The 27,755-nt window shown below is 40.9% G+C and overlaps 2 protein-coding genes across 5 annotated transcripts; one reads left to right on the top strand and one right to left on the bottom strand.

The window, feature by feature from the left end:
* Positions 1-2,031: 2,031 nt before the first annotated feature.
* On the top strand, positions 2,032-12,385 carry POU1F1 (POU class 1 homeobox 1). Of its 4 annotated transcripts, none has more exons than XM_059872573.1 (7): positions 2,032-2,173; positions 4,676-4,822; positions 5,734-5,847; positions 6,875-7,120; positions 8,648-8,812; positions 9,361-9,421; positions 10,654-12,385. In XM_059872573.1, the coding sequence occupies exons 1-7, from the start codon at positions 2,032-2,034 to the stop codon at positions 10,865-10,867; spliced, it is 1,089 nt and encodes a 362-aa protein (XP_059728556.1). In that variant the 3' UTR covers positions 10,868-12,385. The 4 variants fall into 4 exon arrangements, with proteins under 4 accessions (XP_059728556.1, XP_059728565.1, XP_059728567.1 ...); XM_059872582.1 differs by having other exon boundaries at positions 4,757-4,822; XM_059872584.1 differs by lacking the exon at positions 5,734-5,847.
* A 2,033-nt stretch (positions 12,386-14,418) lies between these two features.
* On the bottom strand, positions 14,419-25,988 carry CHMP2B (charged multivesicular body protein 2B). The gene is made up of 6 exons (XM_059872599.1): positions 25,836-25,988; positions 22,863-22,954; positions 19,758-19,952; positions 17,387-17,489; positions 16,345-16,451; positions 14,419-16,214 (listed from the first exon to the last, which is right to left on the bottom strand). Exons 1-6 carry the CDS (start codon positions 25,867-25,869, stop codon positions 16,101-16,103), a joined length of 645 nt encoding a protein of 214 aa, XP_059728582.1. The 5' UTR covers positions 25,870-25,988; the 3' UTR covers positions 14,419-16,100.
* Between the last annotated feature and the right edge of the window lie 1,767 nt (positions 25,989-27,755).

A 27,755-nucleotide genomic window follows, 5' to 3' on the forward strand; every position in this document is an offset into this window, starting at 1 on the left:
CCCTTCATTTGAAACTGAACGCAACTAAAGAAACTGGGTCATAATCAAAATGAAAAGCAGTGAAGTTATTAGCTAGAAGTAGGCAATATAGCACAAACACGCAAAATTAGAATGTTTTTTTATTCAGCACTGTAAAACATAATAATGGGCGTGAGAAAACTAATTTGAGGTGGCGTCTGGAATGCTGTCACAGAACACCTTTATACTGCACTCTGAAGGAGAGTTCAGTGTCTTGTCACTTCTGACTGAATTTACTTTCCCAATCAGTTCTGGGTTTTGTGGGTGAGCAACATTCAGGAACCCACAACCACCCCTCTAATGAGCTCCATAGGTCTGGAAAGCCTGAGCACCTGGGCAAAGCTGGGTAAGCTTCTCCTGACCTGGGCAAGAAAGGGAAATCTGGAAGTGAGCTCCATCCTGTACTTGGGGACAGGCTGCAACTTCTTTGTGTCTAGACATGAGTTTACAGTGAAACTGTAAATTTTCTGTTTACTGAATCGCTATCTACAGTGATACCTGTTGGGATTTGAGAAAAAAAATTGTCAAAGACAGGAATGTAAAGTTATTCTTTTTCTCCCATGGCTTCAAAACTCTGCTATGTGGAGGGGAAACCCCTGTTAGATTTATCATGCCCCATGCTGAGGGAGAAAAAGAGATGAAAATAACTATAATAATTTTAGAATATGAATCCACAGACATTAGGATACATTGAGCCAAGCCCAAAGTAATGCAGATGGTGTTCATTTGATGACAGTATCTTCCATAGTATTGCAATAATTATTTTGATGTTTCTTGTATATTTTGCAACCTGAAATTCTGAAATTTCTTCACAATCTTAGACACAGCCTCTCCCAAGACCCACTTAAAGGATTCAGCAGAATGGCTCAATGCAATGCCACTTTCCTGCAGTAACACATGAAAAATGGTGCAATTACAAGTATGATTGCTCCCATCTCATGGATCTGAAGTTGGTGTTGTCAAAATTCTAGTTCAGACATTTAACCCAGTTTGGAATATGAAACACACAAATTATATTGTCAACTTCATGTAAAATATGACCAAACATATTTGGTAACAAAAACCAAACCAAGCCCACCTTGATTGCATCTACATAGAGTATGGTACTATGGTGCATTGCAGGATTTTCCATCATTTTTAGGGTAACCTGTATGCTCTCTATCATGTTCCAAAATTATTCCAGTCTCACATCAAAAAACCACTTTTCTCCTTTGAGTAAGGATCCTGATTTTACTTAGGATCTTCAGATGCTGCAGTAGTATAAACTAGTAAGAGGAACTGTGAATGAGTTTTAAGGGACACCATGGACTCTGTCAAGAGCTCATCTTAGATAAACATTTAGCACATCATGCTTATGGAAAGCTGTCTGTTCAAAACTTCTTTCTGGCTACAGCTGCTTCATATTATACATCTCTGATTTATACTGGTGTAGGTCAAGACAAATGATCACTGTGCAACTGCTGGGAATTAGGTTAATTCAGATTATTTTGCTATAGGTTCTTGACTATTGCAGACTTCTGTTTGAGCTCTCAGACAGGTTGCCTTCCAGACAATTGCCTGGATGAGATTTTGGAGGCAGGTGTTAACTGTGGAAACTTACTTAGTATTAAACTCACTTGTCTGTTGCCACTGACTTTGGAGACGATACTTTTATTTTTTTTTTTCTGGTCATTGTCTTCCACAAAAGACCTAATTGAAAATATCTGTCAAATCATGTCTCTGGTTTCCCTCTTCTTCCCCCGCCCCTCCATTAATTGGACACGTATTGTGTTTGTGTGGGAAGGAAGGAGGCTCTGTACCAGGGAAGCAATGTTGCTGGGAAAAGAACATTAAAATGGATAAAGGGATTTCCTAGTGGTATAAATACCTGCACACGACCTCCCTGTGCTCCAGAGCCCTCCCCTGTGTGTATATCCAGGTAAAATCCTGGAATAGAGTTTGAGGTACCATCAACCCTGCAGGATCTGCTCTGGTAGAACACGGGACAGGCAGCTCTCTTGCCTCTAGGAGGGTATGAGCTGCCAAGCATTTGCTTCCTCAGACACCTTTGTGCCCCTGAATTCTGACTCTTCTCCCTCTCTGCCTCTGATAATGCATCACAGCGCTGCAGAGTGCCTGCAGGTCTCCAACCATACCACCAATGTTGTGTCTACAGGTACTTTTTGAAAATACTCTTGCTCTCATTTGTAGTTTTTGGGTGATCGATGAGTTCATTGAGTTCTCAGTGTTTAAAGTGTTCAGTGTCAGTTTTATGTATGATTGGGACTATGCCAAAGTAGAAGCAATTTCACAAAACTCTGCATATGAGTGAATCAGGAAAAACACAAATGTTTGTGTTTTAGATAAATACGTAATTTTCTCTGAGTTTGGGACAAGATTAGACTCAAATATGCTGCCAGCTTAGGTTCAAACACCGTCTTTGGTCTTACTACAGTCTTTAATGACAACTGTCATGTAAATTAATTGAAAGGTTGTTTATTATGTAACCATAGTTTAAAATATTACCTTAAATAGGAAATATATTTATAAGACCTCAAGTGTTTTTTATAGCTTGAGGGAGTTTTAAACAAGGAAAAACATTGTTTTGCAAGGCATATTGCAAACTGAATCAACACTAAGGTTTAAGTGTGATGTTCAAAATGGGTAGGAGAAGCCTTGCCATTATTTTTGAATCTTGTATATTTGTGTATATAATTCGATTAGGTGCATTTAAATATTAGGACTATTTAATCACTAAATATCTGAGCCAAAGAGAGTTTTCTTGCAGTGTTAATACTGCTGAGGTGGGATTCTGGAATACAGGAATTGTTGATAGAAAGCCTTCAGGGAAAGAAGAAGAAATAGTTGATTTATTTGAAATTGCATTAGCATTCGAATTTCATTTGGAGTCTTAACAAGAAAGGAGGTTTTTCCTGAAAAGCATTGGTAATAAAGCATTTTAATGAAAAGAAAAAGCATGTATGTAGTGAAAATGGATTATTGGTAACAGGATCATCTTATACATTAAGCAAGAGGCTCAAAATATCCCAATACAACTGTGGGTTAGCAATAGTGGCAGGGAATAGGAGAATTTAAATTTTGTATGAGATCAAATTTATGTGTCTGTATCACAGCAGTATTTTCTAGATTCATCTGACTTGTAATGGAAAGGACACGATGAGAGCTGGCCCAAAGCCTCTGCTCACCTGCCACAGGTTCAGGTTTTGGTAGTTTGTATCTGCCACCCAAGGACAAATGCCACTGCAGTCAGTGGAAATTTTGATTGCAGGATCGCATCCAGAAGATGATCCTTTGAAAAAACCACCCTGGGAAAGCAGAACCAGAGGATGGTAACTATAATGACTCAAGTTTTACAAATTTCATACATAGATTAAGGAATTGTCATAGAAAGTGTCACTTTGAGTGCACATGAGGAGAATTTGTGTGCATATAATGGTGAAAAAATTTTGAATAACAACTTATTTTAAATGTCAGAAGTTTTAAAAATGAATGTAACAATTCTTCATCACAAGAAAGGTAAAAATACTTTAGTTCAAATACTATGCTGTGTCATTCAGCTGATGTTCTGCAATATCCTCAACACTTTAACTGCTATTATTTCATTTAAATAGCATCATCCTCACTATTTAATTTTAAATCATTATTAACAAATCAGAAATTGTATTTTCATGCATTAAAGTTATGGTATGTGGATTATGAAATAATGGAAAAATGCAACCTATAAAGGCTCAGATCTTGACAGAAAACTTGAATTGCTGTACATGCATTACAGTTATTAACACAATCTTTATTTTCACTGCATCTACATTAGTATAAGCATGTTTGTCTCAGTAGATTTTATATCTGTGCAAGTATATTTAAATGAGACCCTTTACTGTTATGATTACTGTTGTGAAACCCAAATATTCTAATCCCTAATTAAATAGACTGTTTTGAACAACAGGAATGTGTTCTTTAAAATGTAGTCTTACATATCCGAATGTTCATGAACATTAATTTTTAATATTCTGTTTTATTGCAGTTGTTAGAGGGGACAGTACATGCATTTTTATTCCTACTTATACATGAGAAACAGCCATATCTCTATATTGCATTCAGCAAAAAATGGTCTCATTCTTCAGGCACTGGCTATTACTGAGCACAGACCTGAAATACCCCTGTGAAAACACTAGAGATAAATAAACAGTGTGTTTGTTGGGGCTGGTGATAGAAAATGTTTATTTAGGCCTCACTTCAGAAGAATCAAGAATTTACTGTCTTGTTTCTCTACTACCTCACCAAAGCACTCTCAAATGCTTTTTGTTGCTTGGCACTCAAGAAATTGTGATTTTTGGACATGTCAAGCAAATGTCCCAAACTGCTGCCTTTGGAAACCCAGGCCTTCATTTGCTGTGGGGTTTGCTCAACAGTGATGGCAATTTCCTGGGACCTTAGAATTAGTTTTTGTGTGAGATTGAATGAATCAGTGTGTGGAAGTTGAGTGAGGAGAGGAAGAGGTCTCCCCTTAAGACTGCAATGCTTTTCCTGCTCAGCCCTTTGTGCAAACTGGGTTATGACATAGATTGTACCAAAAGCAGCTCATCAAGGGACAGCACAACAATTCCTAGTCCTGCCTGCCTGCCTCACACTTAAAAGCTGTGTCTTGAGCTCTTACGAGTCCCCCCTGTTTTCTCTTTGCTCCCAATCGTGGTGTTCGTGCTTTGGCTTTGCCGCGACGACGCCGGGCGCCCTTGGCCAGGCCTGCACTACTCCGTGCCCTCCTGCCACTATGGGAATCAGCCTTCCACCTACGGGGTGATGGCAGGTAAGGGGCCAGCCCTCAGCTGGGTGAGCTGTCAGAGCGTGGATGTTAGCCAGTTGTCCTTTAGAGGGACCAATCCAGGACAATCATTTAAAGAAGATGGGGTTTGGATTGAGGCGCTAGAAAAAGGGTTTGGAAATGAGTGCCCAGAGTTCCCCAAACCTCTGCATCTCCTGTGGAATCCCTCTGTATCTTATGTCTCCCTACAAGGCTGGGAAAGTCCTGTTCTTTTGGCACACCCCTGGCCACTTCTCCTGGTGATTATCACTTTTTGAGGGACCAGAAGTGACATACCCAACGCCCCTGTGTATGACCAATACCTGGGATGATGAAGCCCTGGCTGAAGCTATAAAATAAAATGATGGCATAATGAAGGGATAGGTGAATTCAGCAGGCAGGTCAGCCATGTGATCATAGATTTTTACACTCATGAATGCATGCTAGCATCCTGCTCATTCTTCCCTGTCCCAGGCTCAGTAAGAGTGAGGACAGTGAGGCATTTTAGTTCTGTGCAAGTTTACATAGCAGTCAATGAGATAATGATATGAACCAAGTTAACATAACTCCCAGGAAATAACTGGGACTCGGGAGTAATCCAAAATCAAACTCAGAATTTTATTTCATTTAAGAATTAAGGAAATCCTAGAGTAAATCAGCGTAGCCTAACTAATATGTCTGACAGAGTGTAGGCTTCCTTCTTGGTATGAAAATTTCCAAATTCTTGTATTTCATCATGCGTTTCTGTGTCTTTTGAAAACATTTCTGGCATTGCCCCAGTCCCTGGGGAAAGCTAATAAGTAATAATAAATTATATTTCTCAGAAATTAGTTTTCTTTAATTCCAAAATAAATACATTTTTATTCTTCTCCTTTCTTTTCTTGTTTTCATCTCCTTTCCTTACTTTATTTTCTTAGGCATCAAGCCTGCAACTCCAGAGATGCTCTCAGCAAGTCTCTCCCAGACTCGCATCCTACAGACATGCAGCATGCCCCACCCCAACGTGGTAAATGGTGTCAGCACCTTGCAAAGCAAGTCTCCCTCTTTTAAAGCATTTTTCATTATTTCTTGAGAGGTTTTTTTGGTGGTTATCTTGTGTGGAGTGTATTAAATAGTTATATGGAGTTAGAACCTCCAACTCTGATGGAAATAATTGGGGCAGTGAAGAAAAACCTAGGTCTAACAAGTGGAGGCAGCAGTGGGAGGTTAATGAAGTTCTGAGTTCTTCTACATGGTTTTGTGTAGTTTAGAAAATTGGGAAGGATGACCTGAGAACCTGGAATTACTGTCTGCTCCAGATACACTGAGGAGTGTTAATATTTCTCCAATAATTCCCCCCCATGCCTCCCTCAGGTTAGAGACTTTTTAGCTCTATGTACAATATCTAGGGAAAAATCAGTGCTCACTCTTTACTGCATCTCCTTGTTAAGTCTGTCACTTGGGAACAAAAGGTAATGAAAGATAGTTCTGTTTTATCCTTGAGCAATTTCTTTTTTGAAGGATCATTCTGAATGAGTTCTTGTTTGTTTTGGTTTTTTTGGTTTTTTGGTTTTTTTTTTTTGGGGGGGTTTTTTTTGAGCTCTTACCTGTGTACTTTCCTCAAAGACATTCTGTGCTGCAGCTAAGCCAAGACAGTATCTTGTCTGAGCATCAAATGGCATCTACATGGAAGTATTCTTTGTACCAGAAAATAGAGACTGGCAAATTTTAAGTGACTCAAAATGACACAGATCCATTGATCTTGTTGTGCCACTAAAGTCCAGCTTAGAGCATGGATTTTTATTTGTGTAAGTTTAGGCCGTTTGCCTCTTATTTAAGTGCTTCACAGTTTGCTAAGTGACTGGATGGCTGTGGCTGGTGAAAGGGGCTGTTGATAGGTTTCCATGTGCTGGGACAAAAAAGAGAAAACACATCCCAGGAAACTCTTAACTCTTGGATTCTCTCACATGTATTATAGAATTAAAATTGCAGGCAGGGAGGACGAGGTGACGAGGGGAGGTTTTTTCCATGCAGCAGCAGAGAACCAGTGCAGTGAGCTCTCTCTTTGGCGTTGCCCAGGTGGCCTGACCCCCTGCCTGTACAAGTTCCCGGAGCACGCGCTGGGTGCCAGCTCCTGTGCCCTGGGCCACGGCTTCGCTGCCCTGCCCCAGCCCCTGCTCACGGACGAGCCCGCGGCCGCGGACTTCAAGCAGGAGTTCCGCAGGAAGAGCAAGCCCGCGGAGGAGCCCGTGGACATGGACTCCCCTGAAATCAGGGAGCTGGAGAAATTCGCCAACGAGTTCAAGCTGCGGAGAATCAAGCTGGGTATGTGCTTCATGTCCATGAACAAAAGGCTGGGAGAGTCCAGTGAAAGCCCAATTATTTCTGAGTGTTTTATGGTCTGGCCTCTGCTGTTGTCCCATCATAACTCTAATCCTGCCTTGCCCTGAAAAACCTCCTCCATTCCTAGAGGACTTGCATGGAATTAACGAACGTCACCTTTTAGTTTGCAGAAAGGGACTTCCAACTTTCCTGCCCTTAAATTTTTCCTTCATTTAACACAAATAATTTTTTCTGTTCAATAAATTACATTCAGTTCCAGGTGCAATATTTTGTACAGCCCCAAATTATCTGCAACTTAGGGCAGGCAGCCCTCAGAACCATCTAACCTCCCATACCCATTCTTTTCCCCACAGACTCTTTAATCTGATGGTCTGCTGTCATTTCATTATACACTGATGACATCCATGGGAAATCCTTCACACCAGTAGGAAGCTGCTCTTCCTGGTTTTTTTTTTTTTTTTCCATGACACAGTTGGGAAGCAATTGATGTCTTTGTTGCTGTGAAATAACTGCTGAGGACAAAGGTGGCCTGAGCCCTGTCATTCTTGGCAGGGCTTATCATGTATAACATTGCATCAGAATTATAGGGAATCATTTTATTTTATAAATGTAAAAAATTAAAAGGTTATATAAAATAATAATTATATAAAATTATAAGGTTATATGGGGTATGTGTATGTATGTATCTCAACAGCTAGAAAGCAAGTATCTTCCATTTGCAGTCAAAGTTGCAATAAAAGAAATTAGGGTTTAAAAAATTATTGCAAACTGGCCAATTTTCCTGTATATCCTTTATGTGATGTCAGCCACAGCGATGGAAAGTGCTTGCCAGGCCACACATAGTTAATCACTGCATCTTCATCTGGAATTTTTTTGGTGTAGGAAAATCACATGGAGCCTCTAGAAATGCAATATGTACAGGAAAAATAATCTGAGTTTGAGCTTTACAAGACAAAACAGGGTGTGGGGTTGAGTGACACAGGGTTAGTGCAGTCAAAAAGGAGGTTAAAAGGTGCCTCATGGGACATTAAGTGCCTAAAGAGATCCTGCCTTGTCCTGGTACCAAAGCAGAAAAGGAGGATGATGATCCAGTCCCCTAGCCATGGCAGATCCACATTCAGAGAAATAAGCTGGGAGCTGTTGAAGCAAAGTCAGAGTCTGAATGGAAACTGCAACATTTCTCTGATGACTTCAGCTTGGATGTTGCAACAAATAACAGGAGACCAGCAGTACCTCTATGGATTATTGCTCTTGCACCATCTATAGAAATCCCTAATCCTGGAGTGTGAAACTCCACTAAATCAGTGTCACACTCCACAGAAACCACCAGGAGACTGAGCACGGCTCTATGGTGAGCCCAGCTGGCCACAGAGACCTCTGCAGGAAGCCCAGCCCGAAGGCACTGCAGCACACACTGTCCACAAGAGCCAGCAATGAAGGGCTGAGCATCTCAAGGAAGGTTACCTTCCTAGAAAGCTTCAAAGTTGCTTTTTCCTCTGTTTCTGGCAGGTTATACACAAACCAACGTTGGAGAAGCGCTGGCTGCTGTGCATGGCTCCGAGTTCAGCCAGACGACGATTTGCCGCTTTGAGAACTTGCAGCTGAGCTTCAAGAACGCGTGCAAACTGAAATCCATCCTGTCCAAGTGGCTGGAGGAAGCAGAACAAGTGGGAGGTAGGGAGCTGAAATCCTCTAAATATTGATTTGCTCTTCAAGAAGAATCCCATGTAAATATTTTAAGGCTATTATATGTCTTCTGCAGACTAAAGATTTTGTTTTACCAGCTTTAAATGCTGAGGTGTGCTTGTGTTAAAGTATAGTTGTCTTTTTTGCATGGAGTGTATAGAATAGCAAAAATATCTCTTGGGCTGCTGGAATAAAATTTTTCCAGTCCCATCCCAGCAAACCAGTTCCAGTCCTGTAGAGAGCCAGAGCAGGATCTGCAGGACAGCCCATTTAGCAGTGTACAGGGATTTTTCACTAGCAAAGGCCTTTTGCTTCTAGCCATTTCTGCCTATAACCATTTATAACTGGAGGTAAAACAATGACCAACCATCCTAACAATGGAAAGATCCTGTGTGTGATGCTCCTTTTATTCAGCAGCACTTTCTCTTGTGCTTTCTTCTTCCTTCAAAGAAAGTGACTATTGTTTGTTTTCCTGTCCCTGTGGAATGTAACTGCCAGCTTTTATTATTTGGCTGCTTCTTTTTTTTTTAATACAGCTTTGTACAATGAAAAAGTTGGAGTGAATGAACGGAAGAGGAAGCGCAGAACCACCATAAGGTAATAAATATTTAGATTATTACAGGTTAGAAACAATTTTGGCTAAGATGCTTCTTTTTCTTCTGTCAAAATTGAAGTGCTCTTTTCTATTAATGAATATCTACATCTTGGGCTTCTAAAAGTTCTAATATTTGGAAATATTCTAGTGAAAAAAAGCCCAGCATAACCCTCCAGACCCCCAATTAATTCCAAAGTATTATATTTCACACTTTGCTCAAAACCTAAGAAGTTGTTAGTCGAAAGTAATGTTGTTTCTGTACTTCTGTATATGCAGAACACCATGCTATTAATTAGCCAGTTTTGTTAAACATTAGTAAATATTGAAAAACTGACCCGTAAATGAAAGACCAAGAGATGAAATAAGTAGAACTGGAGCAGACACTGTATTTCTGTAGTGAATCCCTGCACCTTACTTCCAGAATAATGCATGAAGTGCCCTCTCGTGTCCAAAGAAGTTACAGCTACTGCTGAAACTTCTGGATGCCTCCCAGTGGCACACAAGCATGTCACATATGTGGTTTTTCAGAGTATGTAACAGAAATTGGAAGCAAATTCTATCTGGAAATGAGAAAAAAAAATAACAGTATTAAATTATTCTGTTTAGTGAACCACTCAGTTTTGATCACTGCTGACTGAGGAACAGATGAGGGCAGGCATTTGGAGAATGTGATGATGGCTAAAACAGCTGGCCATAATCTCTGTGATTTCTAGGAATACTCTAGTGCTGTCTCTATAATTAGTGAGATGCAAAACACACAGTGTTTCCCAAATCAAAGTGATAAAGCTCTTCCTCTCTGTAAACCCAAATGATTTGATACAACCAGGTAACACCACTGATGTGCATTTGCTGGGGCAGAAGAGTGGTCAGGCTTGTTCCAATTCCCTTGACCCCACTCGTAACTAGTTAGTAGCTGTGTCTCTTAGATAATACCAAGATATATCTATCTCTTAGATATACCAGTGTTATAATTAACACTGAAATTGCACTGAGCTTGATGCTATTTTTGCCTTTTAATCACTCCGTGCCAAAATTCTGTACGATGTCGTGCTGCTCGTGTTAGCAGAGAACTACAGAGTATTTTTAGTGTTTTGGGTTCCCTTTACGTAGAGAAAGATGAAACAAACCAAGTCATTGCCTTCAGTGTTGTTACTTGATCTTTCTCTTGAACTAGTGGTGAAAGCCTGAATGTGCAGAAAAGTTTTTAAAGGTGAAATTTTACCCCTGTATCCAGCATCGCTGCCAAAGAAGCCCTAGAGAGGCACTTTGGAGAACAAAGTAAGCCGTCTTCTCAGGAAATTATGAGGATGGCTGAGGGGCTCAATCTTGAGAAGGAAGTCGTGAGAGTTTGGTTTTGCAACAGAAGACAAAGGGAAAAAAGAGTGAAGACCAGTTTACACCAGAATGCCTTCAGTTCTATTATCAAGGAGCACCATGACTGCCGGTGAAGCTTTTCCACGTACACATGTGGATTTCTCTTTTGCTTTTTGTAAATGTTGTAAATACTGTGTTGTTAAAAAAGAAAAAAATCAGTACACCACTCATTGCTCCTACCTGCTACCAGCAGCTGTAGCATGGGAAGGATTTTGCTGTCATTAATTAAGGCACTGTGAGCTCACCAGGACGGAGGTGTCACACTGCTCCTACTGCACGCTCTGTCTCAGCCTAACATTTGACTGCCTTGACCTGGTGTCAAGTAGAAGTGGCTTGGATAATGCCTGTTATCAAACGTAATTCTTGCTAATTTGTTATGTGCCTCAAAGTTTGGTTTGGGTAGGCTTAGCTATAAAAACAGGAATACAATTTATCTGACTTTAGGACTTTGTGGCCTGAGGGGAAGAAAAAGAATTATTGGGGGTTTTACTACATTGCTCTTTCTCTGCTTTATACTTTCTTCTGATTAAAACCATGTGTGGACATACTTACACCAGAGATGGTGGTTAAGCTAAAAAGTATACAAAAGAAGAATTTATTGCACTGCACAATCCCCCTCTATCGCACCCCACTAATTGAAAATAATCCCTTCTTTGTCATCCTCTAGCCTAGAGATAATTGAGGGGAAAAAATACCGGTGCCAGAGCTCCACCTATCAGGCAGGCACTGAGAAAACTAAATTAATGACTGTAGTACTCACCAGGGATAGATTATCCAGCCATCTCATCAGCCTTGTTATGGGAATTAGCCCATTACCATATAAGTATTTTGACTGTTTTCCCAGGACTGAAATTAAGTGAGTACACGCAAGTAGTACTGGCCAGATGCATTTTATTTTTCCATAAAACAAACCTGATGATTTAGAAAATGTCTATATAATAGGCCCAGAGAAAGCCAGAGGAGTTTAATGTTCAAGACCACTTAGAAGCAGCATGTACAAGTTAAGTGCTCACTCTCCAGTGTACATTAAATTATCTCTGATACTTATTACAGTGACCGTAAGTATGTTCAACAATGGAAATCAGGCTCCTGGATTTCTAAAAACCCACATTTTTATGGATGAATGCACCACTCTAAGCCCTTAACTGAGAAGAAAACTTCAATTTAATAACTCAAAGGGGACAAACTGTGGCTATGTACTCCCTTCAGGCTGCTTTCATCGCTAGCATAGCTCATCCACTATAGCAGAGACCAAGGTGCATACTTCTATCCACCACAGGTTACCAACAGGTCATAGGTCATGAACTTTACAAAAAAGGTTCAGCTGAGAGGATCAGCACTCAGCAACGGTGGTGGCATGCATTGGTGTACCTTTCATGTGATGTGGTCAAATGTTCTGTATGCTGAAACCACTATCTGGTATATAAAAACTTTATTTAAATTCTAAATTATTTTCTTAATTATAAAAGGCTTCCTAGAAATGCTATCAGCCTGTACCTCCCAACCTCCTCATCCAATAAAGTATTCCTATACTTTTGGCACTCCAGGCAATGGTTTGTATCTCTGTTTTGGTAACACTTCACTCTTTCTTAGCTGTGTGTCATGCTGCAGTGTATTTTAGAATGCTCTAACAGATAGTTCCAGGGCAGCCTCGCTGTAAGGTGGTGGTCTCAAAAAGTCTCACAAGTGAAAGATAATTGCAGCAACTGAGTAAAATAAAATGAAAGATGACACATAACAAACTTATCTTGCAAAGGAATGACAAAAGGCCAACTGGGGGAAGCAGCCACTATTTAAACACACCTACCTGCTGCCACAGAAATACAAACAAATCAGAATTATTTAAAAGAAGAAAAGCTGGATGAAATCAATTTCAATGGCTGCAGCTGGAGCTTTACTTACAGAAAGTGGCAATTGTATTTTTTTTCTCTAGGAACAACGTAATTACCACCAATTACTCTTGATTGGGGTGGGGGAGGACCCAACCTGCATGTAAGGCAGGATTTCCAAGGAGCAGCTCTATAAACCTGCAGGAGTTTAGTTGGCCATTCAGCCAAGCTGGGCTGTGCTGTTCTTGAGATATTTGTGGGGTTTTTTCTTGCCCTTCTTTTCCCATGGTAACTTTAGGCAGGGTGTTAAAACCACACTAGAGGGCAAAAAAAGGTGTTATCACAAGGTTTAAATCTGAGGTTCAGCTGTCTCTGAAGAATTGTGAGGTGCTGAGCCCTGATGTGAGGGACACAACTGACCAAGCACAGGCCAAGCTGCTGAGCAAAGGTAAGGTGAATAACTTGAAGTGTCTCTCTGCTACTCAATGTGTGTGCATTGAATGTTTTTATCATAGTGAATGTAGAACACTTTTATTGTAGTGTTTAGACAAGTAGTTGTCATTTATGATCCAAAACTGTTCTCAAAACTAATATTTAGATTTAGTTTATCGAAGTGATCAGTTGCATCTTAGCAATAGAGTCTGCTCAATTATGAACTGTACTAAAAAGCTGATGGAGGCAGGCTGTTCACCTTCCTGCCTAATGTAAGAACTAGGAGTAAATAGAGGAAGATGGAAAGCAGCTTAAAACAAAACAAAGTGGTGTTTTTTTTAACATGCTTGGGAAAAAAACATCTGTGGGAAAAAACATGTGGGTGCCAGAAGTTCCTTTGTATGGAGGAGTTCTCAGATAAGAGTCAGTTAAGGCTGGTGTGTGAACTTGCACAGGGCTCTGGATGTACTTTTATTTTTGAAACAGAGATTGGAAGAATATTAGGGGAGGAAGCATCATTAATGCTCATTGTGTTCCCAATGCTCCCCTGGGAATTGCTTCTGGGCACTTGAGGAATAGGGCTCTGGGTAGAGCCATTTTTAGGTGTGTGCACAACTATGTCATTGCTCCCAGATGGAGACTTGGATCCAGTTCCTATTTAGGTGCTAGCAAGGATAAAGGAGGGTAAGGATTGAGTGGTTTCACTGTGGTTTTTTTTAAAACACTCAATGTGATTTAAAAGGAATTTGTATCTAAGCAGGAGGTGCAATTTTTTTAGACTGATCCAACATACTGACCATAATTGCAGACACGTAACAAGCTTGCAAACCTACAGCACTTCCCACTCTGCTACCCAAAGATTTTTACACAGGTTAGAGCTGCAGGATTGAAAAGGTAACTTGCAACAAACCACAGGATTGATGCTGACACTAGCCCTACTTCAGCAGTCCTAATAGCACCAAAAAAGCAATACTTCCTGTTCCTCAAAGATCCAGAGGAAAGAACTCATGGAATTATGCCCAATTTTGACAGTTATTAAAAACATCAACCGCACACCTCATTCAGAAAGGACACAAGCCTTGGTGTTCAACCAAACTACAAACAACCACTAACATTTTATCCCTGGGTTCACATTATGATTTCTCTTTCAATGCCACAGAGCAGTGCTTGGGCGTGAGGTTCCAGACAAGAGACTGAAAACTTGAACGAGTCTTTTCTAAATGTTAAATCAAAGGCCCACAAGCAACTACAATAAATATGATGGTGCTTTATCAAAGCAAGTCAAAGGAATATTTATCAGAGCTCACAAAGAAAGCCCAGTAAGAGACAGAAGTGTAAGACTAACCCTACAGAGGACAAAGTCATTGTGGGATAAAAAGCCTTTTATTAGAATTTTACAAAATAACTTGTTAAAAAAAAATCACCCCATATTGGATATATGCAATATATTAACTTACACATTCCTACCTGACAGATTCAGTTTTGCATTATTTCTTTGAAAGAGAAAGAACACCTGCAATTCTAGGCCTAAAACTTGAGGAAGGCTCTCCTATGAGTTCTCTTTGCTGACTTCAGTCCTAAACAGTAGATGGTGCAACAAGAGCAGATTCACTGAGGTTTCCTGATACACTTTGCCTAGCAGCAAAGTCTCTTTATGAGGTTTATTCCCCCCTAGTTTTCTGGATTTTGCTTTTGGGGGAGGTATTTTGATTTTCTCTTTTTAAAGCCAAGATGGTTGTTGTTTCTGTTCAATGAGCAGCACCACTAAATCAACACTGAGGGGTAAATATCTCCAGCAGAGTCAGGAGGAATATCACACCATCCAGGAAGTAATAACTGGGAACTGCATTCTCATTCTGTCTATTTCAAGTATCAAGAGTTCTTATTCCTTAGCACAATGCATATTCCACGTAAAGCTAGAATTGTGTTGATGCAGTTCAGAGACCATAGAAAAACCTTCACAGAACCAGAATGCTTTTATTATAGTGTTTAGACAAGTAGTTATCATTTCTGATCCAAAATTGTTCTCAAAACTGATATTTAGATTTAGTTTATCAATGTGATCAGTTGCATCTTAGCAAACAATACAATTATGCAGTTATCTTCCATTAAGAAGTACTGTAAAATATATACAAATGTTGCTTCAGGCAAATGTCCTTTTTTCAAGTGCACAAGTTGTGTTTCCGAATGAGTGCATCTCTCCACTTCACTGAGTCCCATCAAGTGTACTGAGAGGGCTCACCAAAGCATTTTGTAAAATCATCTTAATTATTAAGTTTACTCACCTTTCAAAGACTCCTTCTGAAAGAAAATCACAAAGGTACAAGATTTATATACATAAAGGCACAGCAATTCTGTTGAAACCAGCTATGTTACAGTACAATAGAGTTCAATCAGTGCCTTTCATGCAACAAATTTCACTAACAAATGTAACTCCTCTTCCAGAAAAATTAACTGCACAAGGAGTGTATCCTTCCCTTCCGGTAAGAGGAAAAACAAGTTATTATTTCATCCGCTCAAAAGGAATTTTGAAGAAATACATAAAATGCTTTTTCTTTCTGCCTAAATTATCTAGACATTCAAAGCTATTTCTCATGGAAAAAAAAAGTTTCTAAGAGCCAAGGTGAAGTTTCATTTGTGCTAAGAGATGGCAGACTAAATGTTTCTCTAATGATAGTTTTGTAAAAATGATAATTATTACATAGGTGCTGTCCTAGGAAGTGGCATGACCAGCCACTGAATAGCAATAGCCAGTTCTAGAGACAGATCAGGAACAGAGATGGAAGAAAACTTTGAATCCAGAGGACAGATCTGGATCAGGTGTAAGTGAATTTATTGTTAGAACTACACCGCTGGTTGGTCCAGAGTCAAAAAGAGTCCATGCAATGGATAAAAAAAAAGTACTTTTCTCTGCAAATCCATCTTCAAGTTGTCATTTCTGAGACTTCTGGGTTCTCCTAGAAATCAGTTGCATTGAAAGAGTGTTTGCACTTTGCACGTGTGTGTAGGGCTGAGCACCCAGTAGGCAGACTCTGAACTGGATCAGTTAATCCACACCCAAGGCTTTGAGCTGGCGCTCGATCTCCTCATCCGATATGGTGGCAGCGCTCGATGCCGATGCAGAGGGCAAACCTCTGGCAGCTGAGGGAGCTTTGGCCATCTGGAAGGAGACACGAGCTTTCTTCAGTCAGAATAACACAGGTTATGACAAGCTGACTTTTAGAAAAAACTATTTTTTAAAAATGGAATGCAGGGGAAAAAGCACATGAGCTGTGCAAAAACAGCCATACCTTGCCAGAGATTTCAATCCCGATCTCGTCAAGCACTTGATTAACAATATCTTGGGTTTCTTCCTCTTCATCAGAAGCATCAAAAATATCATCCAGAGTATCATTAACTTAGAAGAAAAAAAAAATCCAGATTGTATTAAGGAAAAAGGTGACTAACAAGACCTAGTACCATCGTTCTACCCTCCCAGAAGACAGCAGTAACACCACGGTGTGAGATACCAGCAGAAGGCACCTGGGTGTGGGAGGCTCTCTTAGCTCTGCCTTGCAAAGCCTGTGAGCACAGCCAGGGCAACAACAGGGTAAGGCATGGCTGTTTTCATAAAAATGTTCAGTTCCACCTAAAGAGCTCAGCTGCTCTATCTCTCCCCATATTACATTTTCACATTTCTGCAAAACATCTATAGTTTCATAAAAAACCCTTTCATCTCTTCTTCCTCCAAACAACATTGCAAAGTTGTTAACTATTCAGATAACTTGTGGGCAGTGGAGGTGTTTTCATCTTGGTTTGAGTCCATGCTACTTAATATGACAACAGGGCAGGGAATGGGATGGGGAGAAGAGTGGGAGCAACACCAGGAATTAGATGACAGTGAACACATACGTGCAGGAACAAGGAACTTGCTGCCTCCCCAAAAAGTTGTTTGTGGCTTAATTTAAGAAAAAGGAGACAGAACCATATCATACCACCATGTGCAGAAAGCTGAGATTATCAGTATCTAAATTAAGGCAAATTTTCAAGTCCCCCTACCAGTTATGTCACCATGGCCTTGAATGGGTCTCAAACCCTCTTCCCTGCCAGAACGTTCCTTCTAAAAATATGAAGAATGTTTTGCAGAAGATGGGAAGGAACGGATTCTAGATTTAATACCGAGAGCTTCTAAAAAGCCTAAGTCAGCATCCCTACTGAGACATACATTATTTTGTTTGCTCTACATTTTTACTGTCAGTCTCATTAACTATAGAAATAAACTTCAAACATCAGTGTTTTCAGGCTAGTTCTCCCCTGCCAAGAGTCGCCAGTCCCCTGCAGTGCAGAACTTACTCATCTCTTCAGTCATATCCATCTTCATGTTTTCCTTCTGGAAATTCTGCATCGTTTGTAGTGTCTTTTGTGGATCCATTTTCTTGTTAACTGCTTGCATTGTCTATTAATATGGAAAAAACTCTTACATCATATAATGAGACATTAATAATTATCAGTGCATTCATTAAGAAAAATGCTTTAATCCAAATTTCACTTTCCTAGTCTCTCTACATCCCATGGGAACATTAGGTGACAGATCAATAGTAAAGCCTGCACTTAGGACACTAGATAGCAATATTTCTTACTAACTTTTAAATGTGTGCATCTTTCTTGCACCATGAACCTCCCTTGGCCTTGTACTAGGACAAATCCAACCGATCTGAATGAAAAGAATGGAGAACATTTCTTAACTTGAAGGCTACACACATTAAAGAAGTAAATGGCTGCAGGTTCTTATTCAGAAAGGACCATTTATTTGAACCACCACTGGAGGACAGGCCTTAAATTGTTTCTTGATGTTACAATTTAATGGAAAAATTACTTTTCTCTGAAAAGAAAATAACCAAATGTTGAGGAAGTACTTATTTAGGGTGCACCTGTGTGATGGGTGGAGATCTTGCTGTGACAGTGAAATAAACTTCACCCATTTTACTGCCTTTGTGGGCACTGCTATGGGGCACTTCCCTCTTTCCTAAAAGGCAAGTTACTGTGGGAAATCAGAATCTAAATACAGACATAAGCAATTCAAATATAAAATTTAACCATCTTTGAGAAGATAAAAGACTTGGTTAATTAAAAGAAATGGAATCAAGCCACTACAGCCTTCACAAAAGGGCTTCTGCCTTCATGTCTGAGTTTCTTCCAGGTGATAACGTACTATGATACTAATGTTACTTGAATTTCAAAGACTGTGCTCATGGTCACATTATTTGAATTTAAGAAGTTTTTCTGGCCTTGGAAGGTGCTGGTATAAATGGATGTCAAAAGTATCTGCACGGATAGAGTTGACATATGTTCAGAAAATAAGGGTCAGATGCATGAAAAAAATGATCAGGTAACTTAACTAGACTTTACTATGTTCAAAATTAGCAACATGTATGCTAAGAAGTATACTGAAAGTATACATACTTGAAAGCTTTGCATTCACATATTTGCCTTGCTTGTTAAGGTAACTGATCCCATACATTTTTCACTAATGGTTTTATGAGATTAACAATTCATTAAGCTTCCCATGCTGATCAGAAAAAATATTCACCTTAAAAGTGATCAAAAGAATTTAAGACCTTTCTCTCCAATAATGTTACACAAATAGTACATACAATTACCTGCTGTTTAAAAATATTTATTGATTTTTTTTTTCCTACTGACCTAACCTTCCTAACTACTCCAGTAACTTTGGTTTTAAGAAATTTAATCCAAAATCCATCACAGATAAAAACAAGTCACCCACGTAATAATTAAAAAGCAAGACTAACTTGTTCATGAGTGCTATGTAAGAATACTGAGTAAGGTGTTGAACCTGATCAGTCAGACAAGTCCAGTTTGTAAATTTGCTGCAGAGCCACAGCTCTGTATCACTGGCTGGCTGGAATCTGTCCTCATGCTGTGTCTAAAGGCACCTGACCACCAAGCCCTTGTGGTAATTCCTTTCTGCACCGAGTTGCATTGCTGTGTTTAACTGGATTTAACTTGGACTGGGATCAAAGCCCAGCTTGGTCTACAGTGATGCATACTAATTCTGCACCTTGAGCTGAACAGTCCTCCTTGTCAAAAGCCAAATCCATCTTTATCAATTGAGGGAAATAGGGGAAAGTTCACACCTAACTTGGAAAACTGAGATTTTTTACTCTCTTATGAGATGAGATTTGGGAGGAAACTTAATGCAATACTCTTTCCTGAGAGGGCACAGAGAGAATGACAGCAAATTACAGATTAGATTTTTTTAGGCATTTTAGATCCAAAGCAATAACCTACTTTTTTCAAAAGCCATAAAGCTATTGTGACACAGTGCCTTCATTTCTAGACGAGTCATGCCCTACTTTTTCCCATTAAAAACCGCTTGTGACAATAAATACAGGCAAGGCACTGTAGCAGCAGGGTTTGGGTTTTTTCTATGTACTAAAAGAGTTCATTCACTGGCATTAGTTTATTTTTGTCATGTAAACATTTGACAGATGTCTAGCCCAACAAAGTATGTAGGTGCTATATGGATAGACTGACCCAACAAAAGTGTAACAATACAAACCCAAACTATGTTTCCCTACTGTACCCTCACCACCCCTGTGCAGTGAGTTTTAGTAGTGCAATTACCAAAAAATACCCCAAATAACAGAATTTTTGCAACCCTATGCTGCATTTGAATATAAAAGAGTATCTTGTGGGGCCTTACTTTTGCTGTGGCTGACATAGCTCCTGCCATCTTCATCTGGGAGTTCATGACCTTGGTTTGAGTGGACATGGAAGTGACTTTGGAGCTCACAGCATAGGTTCGGTTCTTCTGCTTCCGCAGCTGCACCAGCTGCTTTGCCAGCACTTTGCAGGCCTCTTTGTTACCAGTCTTAGCCATTTTCTTGATTTCCAGTTCCTGTGAAAAAAGGTGTGAGATTAACTCCACAGAATTTCCATTCACACAAAGACTATAATTAAGCCTTACTGCTAATAATGAAATTCAAAATTAACTAGCCTCTTGAATCTTTTAAGACATTTAAGTTATATAAATAGCTCTTTGCTTTTTCAACAAGGCTGTTTAGCAGAATCAATGTCATGCTGGTATGATTTGACCACAAGGAAAAAACTCAATGAAACTGAATTATAGTATGGTAGCACACAGTTCCCCCAAAGACTTAAATTTCTGCATGATGTCACATTCACTTCTATGTGCACATTTGACTTTGTATCTGGATAAGCAGCCATACTTCAAAAAAAGCCCCAAAAAGTGAAGGAATTATAATGTCCAGTCAAGTACTGGTGCCATGGCTCTAATCAACTTTGATTTCTTGCAATCAAACATCCCTCATGTAAGAAATGGAGAATTCTTTTCGATGCTTTTTCAGCCTCAAGAGAACCTCACAGCCTTTTTGGGGAAGAAGTAGATAAAGTTAGATGACCAATAATTATAGGCTCTTCACCCTTATGATTTAACTGGACTTAATAAAAATAGCATAATTTAACATGTGCTTATGCTGTAAGAAAGACACTTCTGTCTTAGAAAACCAAACCCAAACCCCAGTCTGTCAATTAAAAGAGAAATAACAATCTGTTTAGCCCAGAGGTACCAGGAAAAAGCCTGGCACAAATAATCTTGTCAGCTGGGATTCTTCAAAGTGTGCCTTCTGATTTGTGACTTGGTAATGTAAAAATTGCAACATCTTTTTCCTTTACAGCCTTTTTAAGCAGGTCTTGCCACACTGGCTCAGTTTTCTGTAGATGTCCATTTGTCCATTTTGATTTTTACCATTAAGTAAAAGCAGCTTTTAAAGACCAGCTTTCTCCTGGATTTTTCAGGCTAATATACTTGCTATAGGTATGCAGTTGCTTCACTTTATGTGCACTGGTAATCCAGAAAATTGCACTTTTAAGAAGCTATGAAAAGATAAATTCTGGTCCCCAGGACAGGCAGAACAGTCACCTTTAAAGGCAGATGTAAACTGGCCCACTGCATCACCCTGACTACCAGAAAAGTTCACAGTTAAGTTTATTCCAGAGATGGCTCTGGCACAAAATCCCCTCTGCAGATTCACAATTTCTTAAGGGTGTGTCATACACACTATTTTTAATCCAGGAAGGTACAGAGTGGCAATGAAGCAGCATGAGACTGTTCAAACCTTAGAGGCCTGAAATAGAAGTAAAGCTGTGCTCTTTGAAAGTAGCTCACAGAAGCCACAAAAATTCCTATAACATCACCAGAATATTACTTCCTTTTTTTTTTTTTTTTTTTTTTGGTGTATCTAAAGTATTGTGAAGGCTGGAGGGATTAGTCTGCACCCCATATTTTAACAAAAAAATGTTTGAAAATAGGGATTTTCTCAGTAAGTTGAAAGACCTACATAGCTTTTATAACCTGATTTTTTTCCAAGCAAAATTCTTTGCTAAATCACTGCAGACAGTCCACCTGCAGAAATCAAACCCTATATACAGATTATTTTATTCCTAATTAAAATAAATTTGGGTAAATTTGGTGTACATTATCTGCTTTTAAGAGGTCTGGGGCAAGCTTACTGAAGTCAGTTATGTTCTTCTGGGAAAAAAAAAAATCAAAATTTGTATAGTTATATCAGGTTACTGAACTGAAACAGAACTGTCTGCATACATTAAGGTATTTTTAGCTGTAGAAATAATATAACTGCATAACTTGGTTTTCTCAGAGTAGTACCTTAAAATTAAGGGGAAAAAAAAAAGGTCTTTCTAGAGAAAGCACATAATGAAATGTTTTGAGATTGACTGATAAGCCCCTGATCCTTCTTCACCTGATCTGACACTGAAAAATTAATATTTATTGTTCATCGCTACTCTCATTCCAGCAGCAAATTTTAACTTTTTCAAAGATGTATTTCACTGCTCCTTTCTTCTTCTCAGAAATCCAACATTTCTGAAACCACTTTGTGTGGTAAATAATCAACACTTGAGTCTGAATAGCCATTAAAATTAAGGTTATTTCCATATCTGGAATATTTCATACTGGAAAAAATGCCTTACTTATGAGCAACCTACTATATTCTACATGTCCAAGGCTTTCAGAAACAGTTTCTCTGATCTTTTAGTTTATTATTCCCAGCTCTTGGTATTCATGCAACCTGCTGCCACGAACCACCACCTCAATAGCTGCTGGAAAGGGCTGGATTCGCACAGCTTTTCCCACAGTCTGAGCATTCTTCATGCATCAAACCCCACCATCTGGCACATCCATTTCTGCTCTTATAGTGCCACACAGGTGCAGCATTCAGCCACTGAGTACTTGAAAGCTCACACACAGTAAGTTCTGAATACATCTTAATTTAGGCAAACAGTCCTACTATTATCAGCTAATTTTAGGGAAGCTCTGTCTGAATGAAAGGAACAACTCTAGGGGTACTCACGATACCCTGTGGTTTTTCAAGTACTCTCTCCCACTGGACAGTCATGCTAACACGTGATAGCACTTCTTTTAATTTTTCCACAAGACAAGTGATTTACAAACCTTTTAGAAAAAAAGGACCTTTTGAAGGACAGAGAATGCAGGGAATTGTAGGGAAAACCCAATGTGGTTATTTTACCCAAACACATTGTTTCAGGATTTTCCTATGTCAAAGGCTGAGAATCACTTTAAGACAGTAAGCATTTTCCAACACAATTTTAACTGAGAAATGAAAAGGGGAAGACAACTGTTTTTAGTATTTCATTATTATGCATTGATTGGTATCTTTAAAATCTTGCAAGTTTTTTATTGCGTGTGTGTGTGTGTGTGTGTGTGTGTGTGTGTTTTAAAGAGCAAAATAAAGTTCCCTGTCATACTTACCAGTTGTTTTTCCTGTTTTTCAAGTGCTGCTCTATCTCTGCTTATAGCCCTCTGTGTACCTCTTAACTCTCGATTTTGCTCCTTTATTATATCTGGAAAGAAAACATTGATAGCTGGGCAAAGTTTTTCAATACTCCATAAACTAAGCACCCTGCAGACATGCAGCATGTTTGACACCTCCCTTTGTTCAGAGTGAAGTTTCAGCATTTCAGATCCAGAAAATATTACCAAAATATAATCTGGGATACCACAACATCATTGTATCAGCAGTGTGGGCTACATCCTGTTAAAAACAAAGCTGTTTTACCTTTACCTAGGATGTTACTTTGTACCATAACCACAGCAAGAGCCTTAATCCCACAGTAAGACATCTGTACACACACCTTCCTGCAAGTCCAGCACTAACTCAGCAATATCTAGGTCACTGCAATCCTACTGCTCTTCCCCAAGCCAGGCCTAACTGCAACAGGTAGGGCAGCTAAAGGAGCCTTGAATTATGAGATCTCAGACCAGGTGAGAAGCTCCCAGCTCCATAAAACAGTGACAGTAATCCCAGGTGCAAGTCCTGGATCCTGCTCTTCTCTGTCCTTATTCTGCTCTGGGGGAGCTTCCTCTCCTCCACATCTGTGTAGCCCCTCCTCAAGTCAGTCTATAAAGCAACAGTGCTTGACACTTTTCCATTAGGAGATGCTTAAGAATAGTAAGGTGGGAAAGTGGAGGCCTTAACAACAAATTTCAGTTTACTGACAAGTGAGTAGCAAGCAAAGCTTGAACACTGTCTCTCAGGTGAAACCCATCATCCTTCATAGGAGTTCTGTACTATTAAAAACTATACATTGATAACATCATCTTGTTAAAGCAAATATTATTTACAGTCTAGGCACCAACCATGCTAGCTGCACCTAACTTTTGGTAGGATTTACATCACGTGCTTGGGTGTGGTTCACCTGGGTGAAGGCAGAGCAGGACGTCTGCATGTGACTCTGCATCCTCTGACCTTTGTAGAGGAAAGCACTTATTATGGAGGAGAGATTCAGCTACTCCTAAGTCTACACTTTGGGTGGGAGTTTGAAAGGAGCAGACTGTCACATAAACTTTCTTTAGAGCTCATGAAGGATAAATTATAGAATCACAGGCCACGCTTTTCATTTTTTAAGGTTTGAGGCAATTTTTCTACAAACAGAGAGAAGCATTCACGTTTTTCATTCCCAAAGCCAGAAATACTGTAAAACATCCATTGCTGGAATTATTTCAATAGGTTTGAATCAGAACAAAATCCCAAACCTTTAGTGGCATTTTAAAGACAGAATATACATTTCCTCTTCCAACCTTGCTGGAGATTGCCCAGTTCTTGGGCAAAGAAATATATATTTTTAAAAAACAGTGTGAAAATGACACCTGATTTTACAATGCTACTACTGCTGTGAGTACTACAGAAAAAGCATCCTTGGGAGATGCAGACTTTTCAGTGGACAATAACTAAGAACTGAAATATGGCATAGAATATAACTGCATTCTTCACACTGGCAAAACAGCAGAGAAAATCATTCTGAAAATGCTACAGGCAAGTAATTTTGAAGGTAGATAAATGTATATTACTTGCACAGCTGCACTTGGTGAAATTGAAAGAAAAAGCTTAATAGCTACATACAAGACTGCCTTTTCTAACTACAGTATTTAAAAAAAAAATCCTTAGTATAGTGAGCTGGAGAGGTAGGAACTTCAAGGTGACAGCAAACAAGAACAGTACTTAGGAGACAATAAGGGTAAGTACGATGCTTATTTCTGTAGTTTCTGATCCCCCACAGTGGCTTCAACTAAGGATGGCAATAAACTGGAAACAACTATCTGCAGTTACAGACTGTTTAATTTGTTTTTAGAAGTGAAGGCCAAGATGAGAACTTGGTTCTTGTTTGTTTCTGATAACTGAGGAAAATTCCCAGCTACTAGAACAGACAGAATACGACAGGTTATTCTGAGATAAGTCTTATGCCATTAGCCACTCCTGTGTGTCACACTGTCGTCACACACACCAGGGCAAGGAGGAAGCATTCCTTCAAACAGGCTGGACAAGAGACATCCAACAGGGCTTGACCTGGCTCCTGCAATCCTTCCTTGGTCACGGAAGCTTAATGCCAGCTCCCCTTCTCCCCTTCTCAGGTGGTGCATCTAAAATGGGAAGAGCCAGGTGGGACCTGTGTGTGTTCCCTGCGATGACACACAATTGGTTGATGTGCAGCGTCATTTTTTGTGAGCCCTTTTCAAACGCCGACCCACCAGCTCTGACACGGGGCACCCAACACACCAGAGACCCAAACCTGGGGCTCGCCAACCCTGCACCACGACAACAGGGAGAGCTGAGCATCGCCCAGCGGCCTGCAGGCAGCTAAGTCCTTTGGGGCTTTATTTGAGGATGGTTATTCCTGCTGAAGTTTAGGGGTTTTGACGGCAGCCTGGCTACAAAGAACCAACACCAAGTTGTTTCCACAGCGGCGCGGAGCCCAGGGCCGGGCGGCGGCGGCTCCCGCAGCCTGGACGTGGCTCCGCACAGCGGCACCGCTCGCGTCCCGGCTCCCCCTGGGCCCCAGCAACTCCTGCCGGGCCTGTTTTGTGTCCCTCGCCGCCACCGAGCGATGCCGCTCCTCCTCCTCCCTCACCCACGTCCCGGGATGGCCGGGCCCGGCTCCCACCTCTCCCAGAGCGCCAGGAATCCTCGGTCCCGCAGAGCCAGGGCCGGCCCGGCCCGGGGGCTGGCCCCGAGCACCGCCGGTGAGTCACGGCGGGCGGGCCGGGGCCTCCCGCTCCTCTCCTGCGAGCTCCCGCTCCGCCGGGACGGGGCCCGAGGCCGCGACCCCCGCCGGACTCCCGCTGCCCCGGAGCCCCGGCCGGGACCGGCCCCGCGCCCGGGGCCGTGCGAGGCTGGGGGCGGCTGCTGCCGGGGGCGCGGCGGGGCCTCCCCGGGCGCCCACTCACCGTCCACGGTCTTCTTCTTGAAGAGCGAGGCCATGGCGGCGGCCGGACCCCCGCAGCCGCCTCGGAGGGCTCCTGTCGCCTCCTGCTCCGGTGACCAGGAAGCGGCCGGGCCGCGATCGCCCGCCCGGCTCCGCCTCCCGGCGCCGAGGGGCGGGCAGGGGCCGGGCCGGGGCTCCGCGCTGCGCCCGCCCACCCTGCGGGGCCGGGCCGGGGCTGGCCCCGGGGAGGCGCGGCTGGCGTGGGCAGAGGGAGCGGCTGCGGGCGCGGCTTCTCTTCCTCTCTGTGAGGTGTTTTTGTCTGTCCGCCCTGGTTTGGGCACCCCGAGCCGCGGGAGGGGCTCTGTGGGACCGGCCCGGCCGTCCTGGGAGCGAGCCAGGACGGGGCGGGGATGTCCCGGCTCGCTGCTCCGTGTCCCGCTCGGTGCCTTGGCTTCTCTTCTTGTACTCTTTAAAGAGGGTAATTTACTTCTTGTAATCTCTAAAGATTGAAATGAAAACATATCAGAAGTTAATTCGGCAGTGTGGTGCTCTCCGTGCTCGCCGCTTGATTTTTTGAAACACCGGTCTCGTTGGAAATAGCAAGTTTTCACTGTTTTTCGTGTGCCCCTTTAGTTATTTTTCACTGGCTGAAATCCAGATCGTGTGTACACCGATACTATGGGAATTCAGGGAGCCTCTATGAGGGAACCTGGTGCCTGGGCACCTGGAGGGATTTGGGCGCAGTTAAACAATTAAACACACAATTAAACACACAATGAAGCAGTGGGGTCACTGCCTGTCCATGACAGGTGAACCTTGGGTTTTGGGATTTTTTGTTCAAGAGCATCCCGGCTCTCACCCCAAGTCATTGCTGAGTTTGGAGAACTGATTACACATTAATTTTCTTGGATATGCCTTTGTCTGAGGGTCACAAGCCCTGCTGTGCACAAGAGTGTGGAAAAAGGAACAATAATTTTCTTGGTTTCAATATGTAATTACAATCCTTAATTTTTAATAAGGTAGTTTATAATGTAGCTGTGGTTTCATTGTTGGCGATTGCCTACATATGCATCATGCCCTTAGAAAATAAAAAGAGGGCCTTTATTTAAAGAGACAGATCTGTAGGTTTGAATGCCAGCTAGATATAACTTCCCTTACTTTGAAGTGTTGGGGATGATTATGTTAATGTGCAAGGAAAAAAAGAAGTGACTGGAATGTAGTAATGCATTTTGATGGCTAGATATAAATTCAGCCTGAGAAACAATCGTAAATTTATGGTTGCAGTACCCTAATAAACCACACTTTTATAACCTTGCATGGAGAAACAATCTATTAGAATATTCTAATAGCAGTGTAAGGATGTTAGGTGGGCATGGGAAGGTGCAGACTATGTGCTCGCTGTTAGTATTCCTTGATTTTCTGAAAAGATTGATTTTGTTGCAAATAGTAAGTTTTCATAATTTTGCATGTGTCCCTTTAGTTATTTTACACTGATTGATACAGGCTGAAATCCAGACCATGTGTGATGACATAGATACTGTGGAAATTTGGTGCTTATCTACGAGGCAGGTTAAATAAAATACACTTTAGAAGTTTATTCCTGCACGTCTGTACTCTTTGTTAGGTCAGATCAGTCAGACATGGGTTAGTAAGCAGGACTGAAATCCTGGTTTTGAAAATGCACAGATGAGGGGGAGGAGAGCACTTGTAATTTAGATTCAGATCCCCACTTTCTTTGAGAGAGAGGCTGGGCAACTTAACTACAGGGTACTCTTAAATTGTGCTAATTAGCTATGAGACCAGAAATGCCTTTTTCTGTAATATTTCTTCATGAATGTTTAATTGTGATGAGATAAACAAAGATGTCCATAATAGGCTTCATGACTGCAATAAATACAATATGTCTGAGCTATTGCATGCCAAGACTTACTTTTCTGTGTTG

The sequence above is a fragment of the Haemorhous mexicanus genome, chromosome 2, assembly GCF_027477595.1.
Source record: "Haemorhous mexicanus isolate bHaeMex1 chromosome 2, bHaeMex1.pri, whole genome shotgun sequence".
NCBI classification, from domain to species: Eukaryota; Metazoa; Chordata; class Aves; order Passeriformes; family Fringillidae; genus Haemorhous; species Haemorhous mexicanus.

What these genes read in the sequence shown, in the direction of transcription:
- POU1F1 (XM_059872573.1), top strand. Translation starts at nt 2,032, where the DNA reads ATGAGCTGCCAAGCATTTGCTTCCTCAGACACCTTTGTGCCCCTGAAT. An exon ending in CACCTACGGGGTGATGGCAG is followed by an intron (nt 4,823 to 5,733) that starts GTAAGGGGCCAG and finishes TTATTTTCTTAG; the next exon opens with GCATCAAGCCTGCAACTCCA. An exon ending in AAGCGCAGAACCACCATAAG is followed by an intron (nt 9,422 to 10,653) that starts GTAATAAATATT and finishes CCCTGTATCCAG; the next exon opens with CATCGCTGCCAAAGAAGCCC.
- CHMP2B (XM_059872599.1), bottom strand. Translation starts at nt 25,869, where the DNA reads ATGGCCTCGCTCTTCAAGAAGAAGACCGTGGACG. An exon ending in AAAAACAGGAAAAACAACTG is followed by an intron (nt 19,953 to 22,862) that starts GTAAGTATGACA and finishes CTTTTTTCACAG; the next exon opens with GAACTGGAAATCAAGAAAAT. An exon ending in GGATTGAAATCTCTGGCAAG is followed by an intron (nt 16,215 to 16,344) that starts GTATGGCTGTTT and finishes GTCTCCTTCCAG; the next exon opens with ATGGCCAAAGCTCCCTCAGC.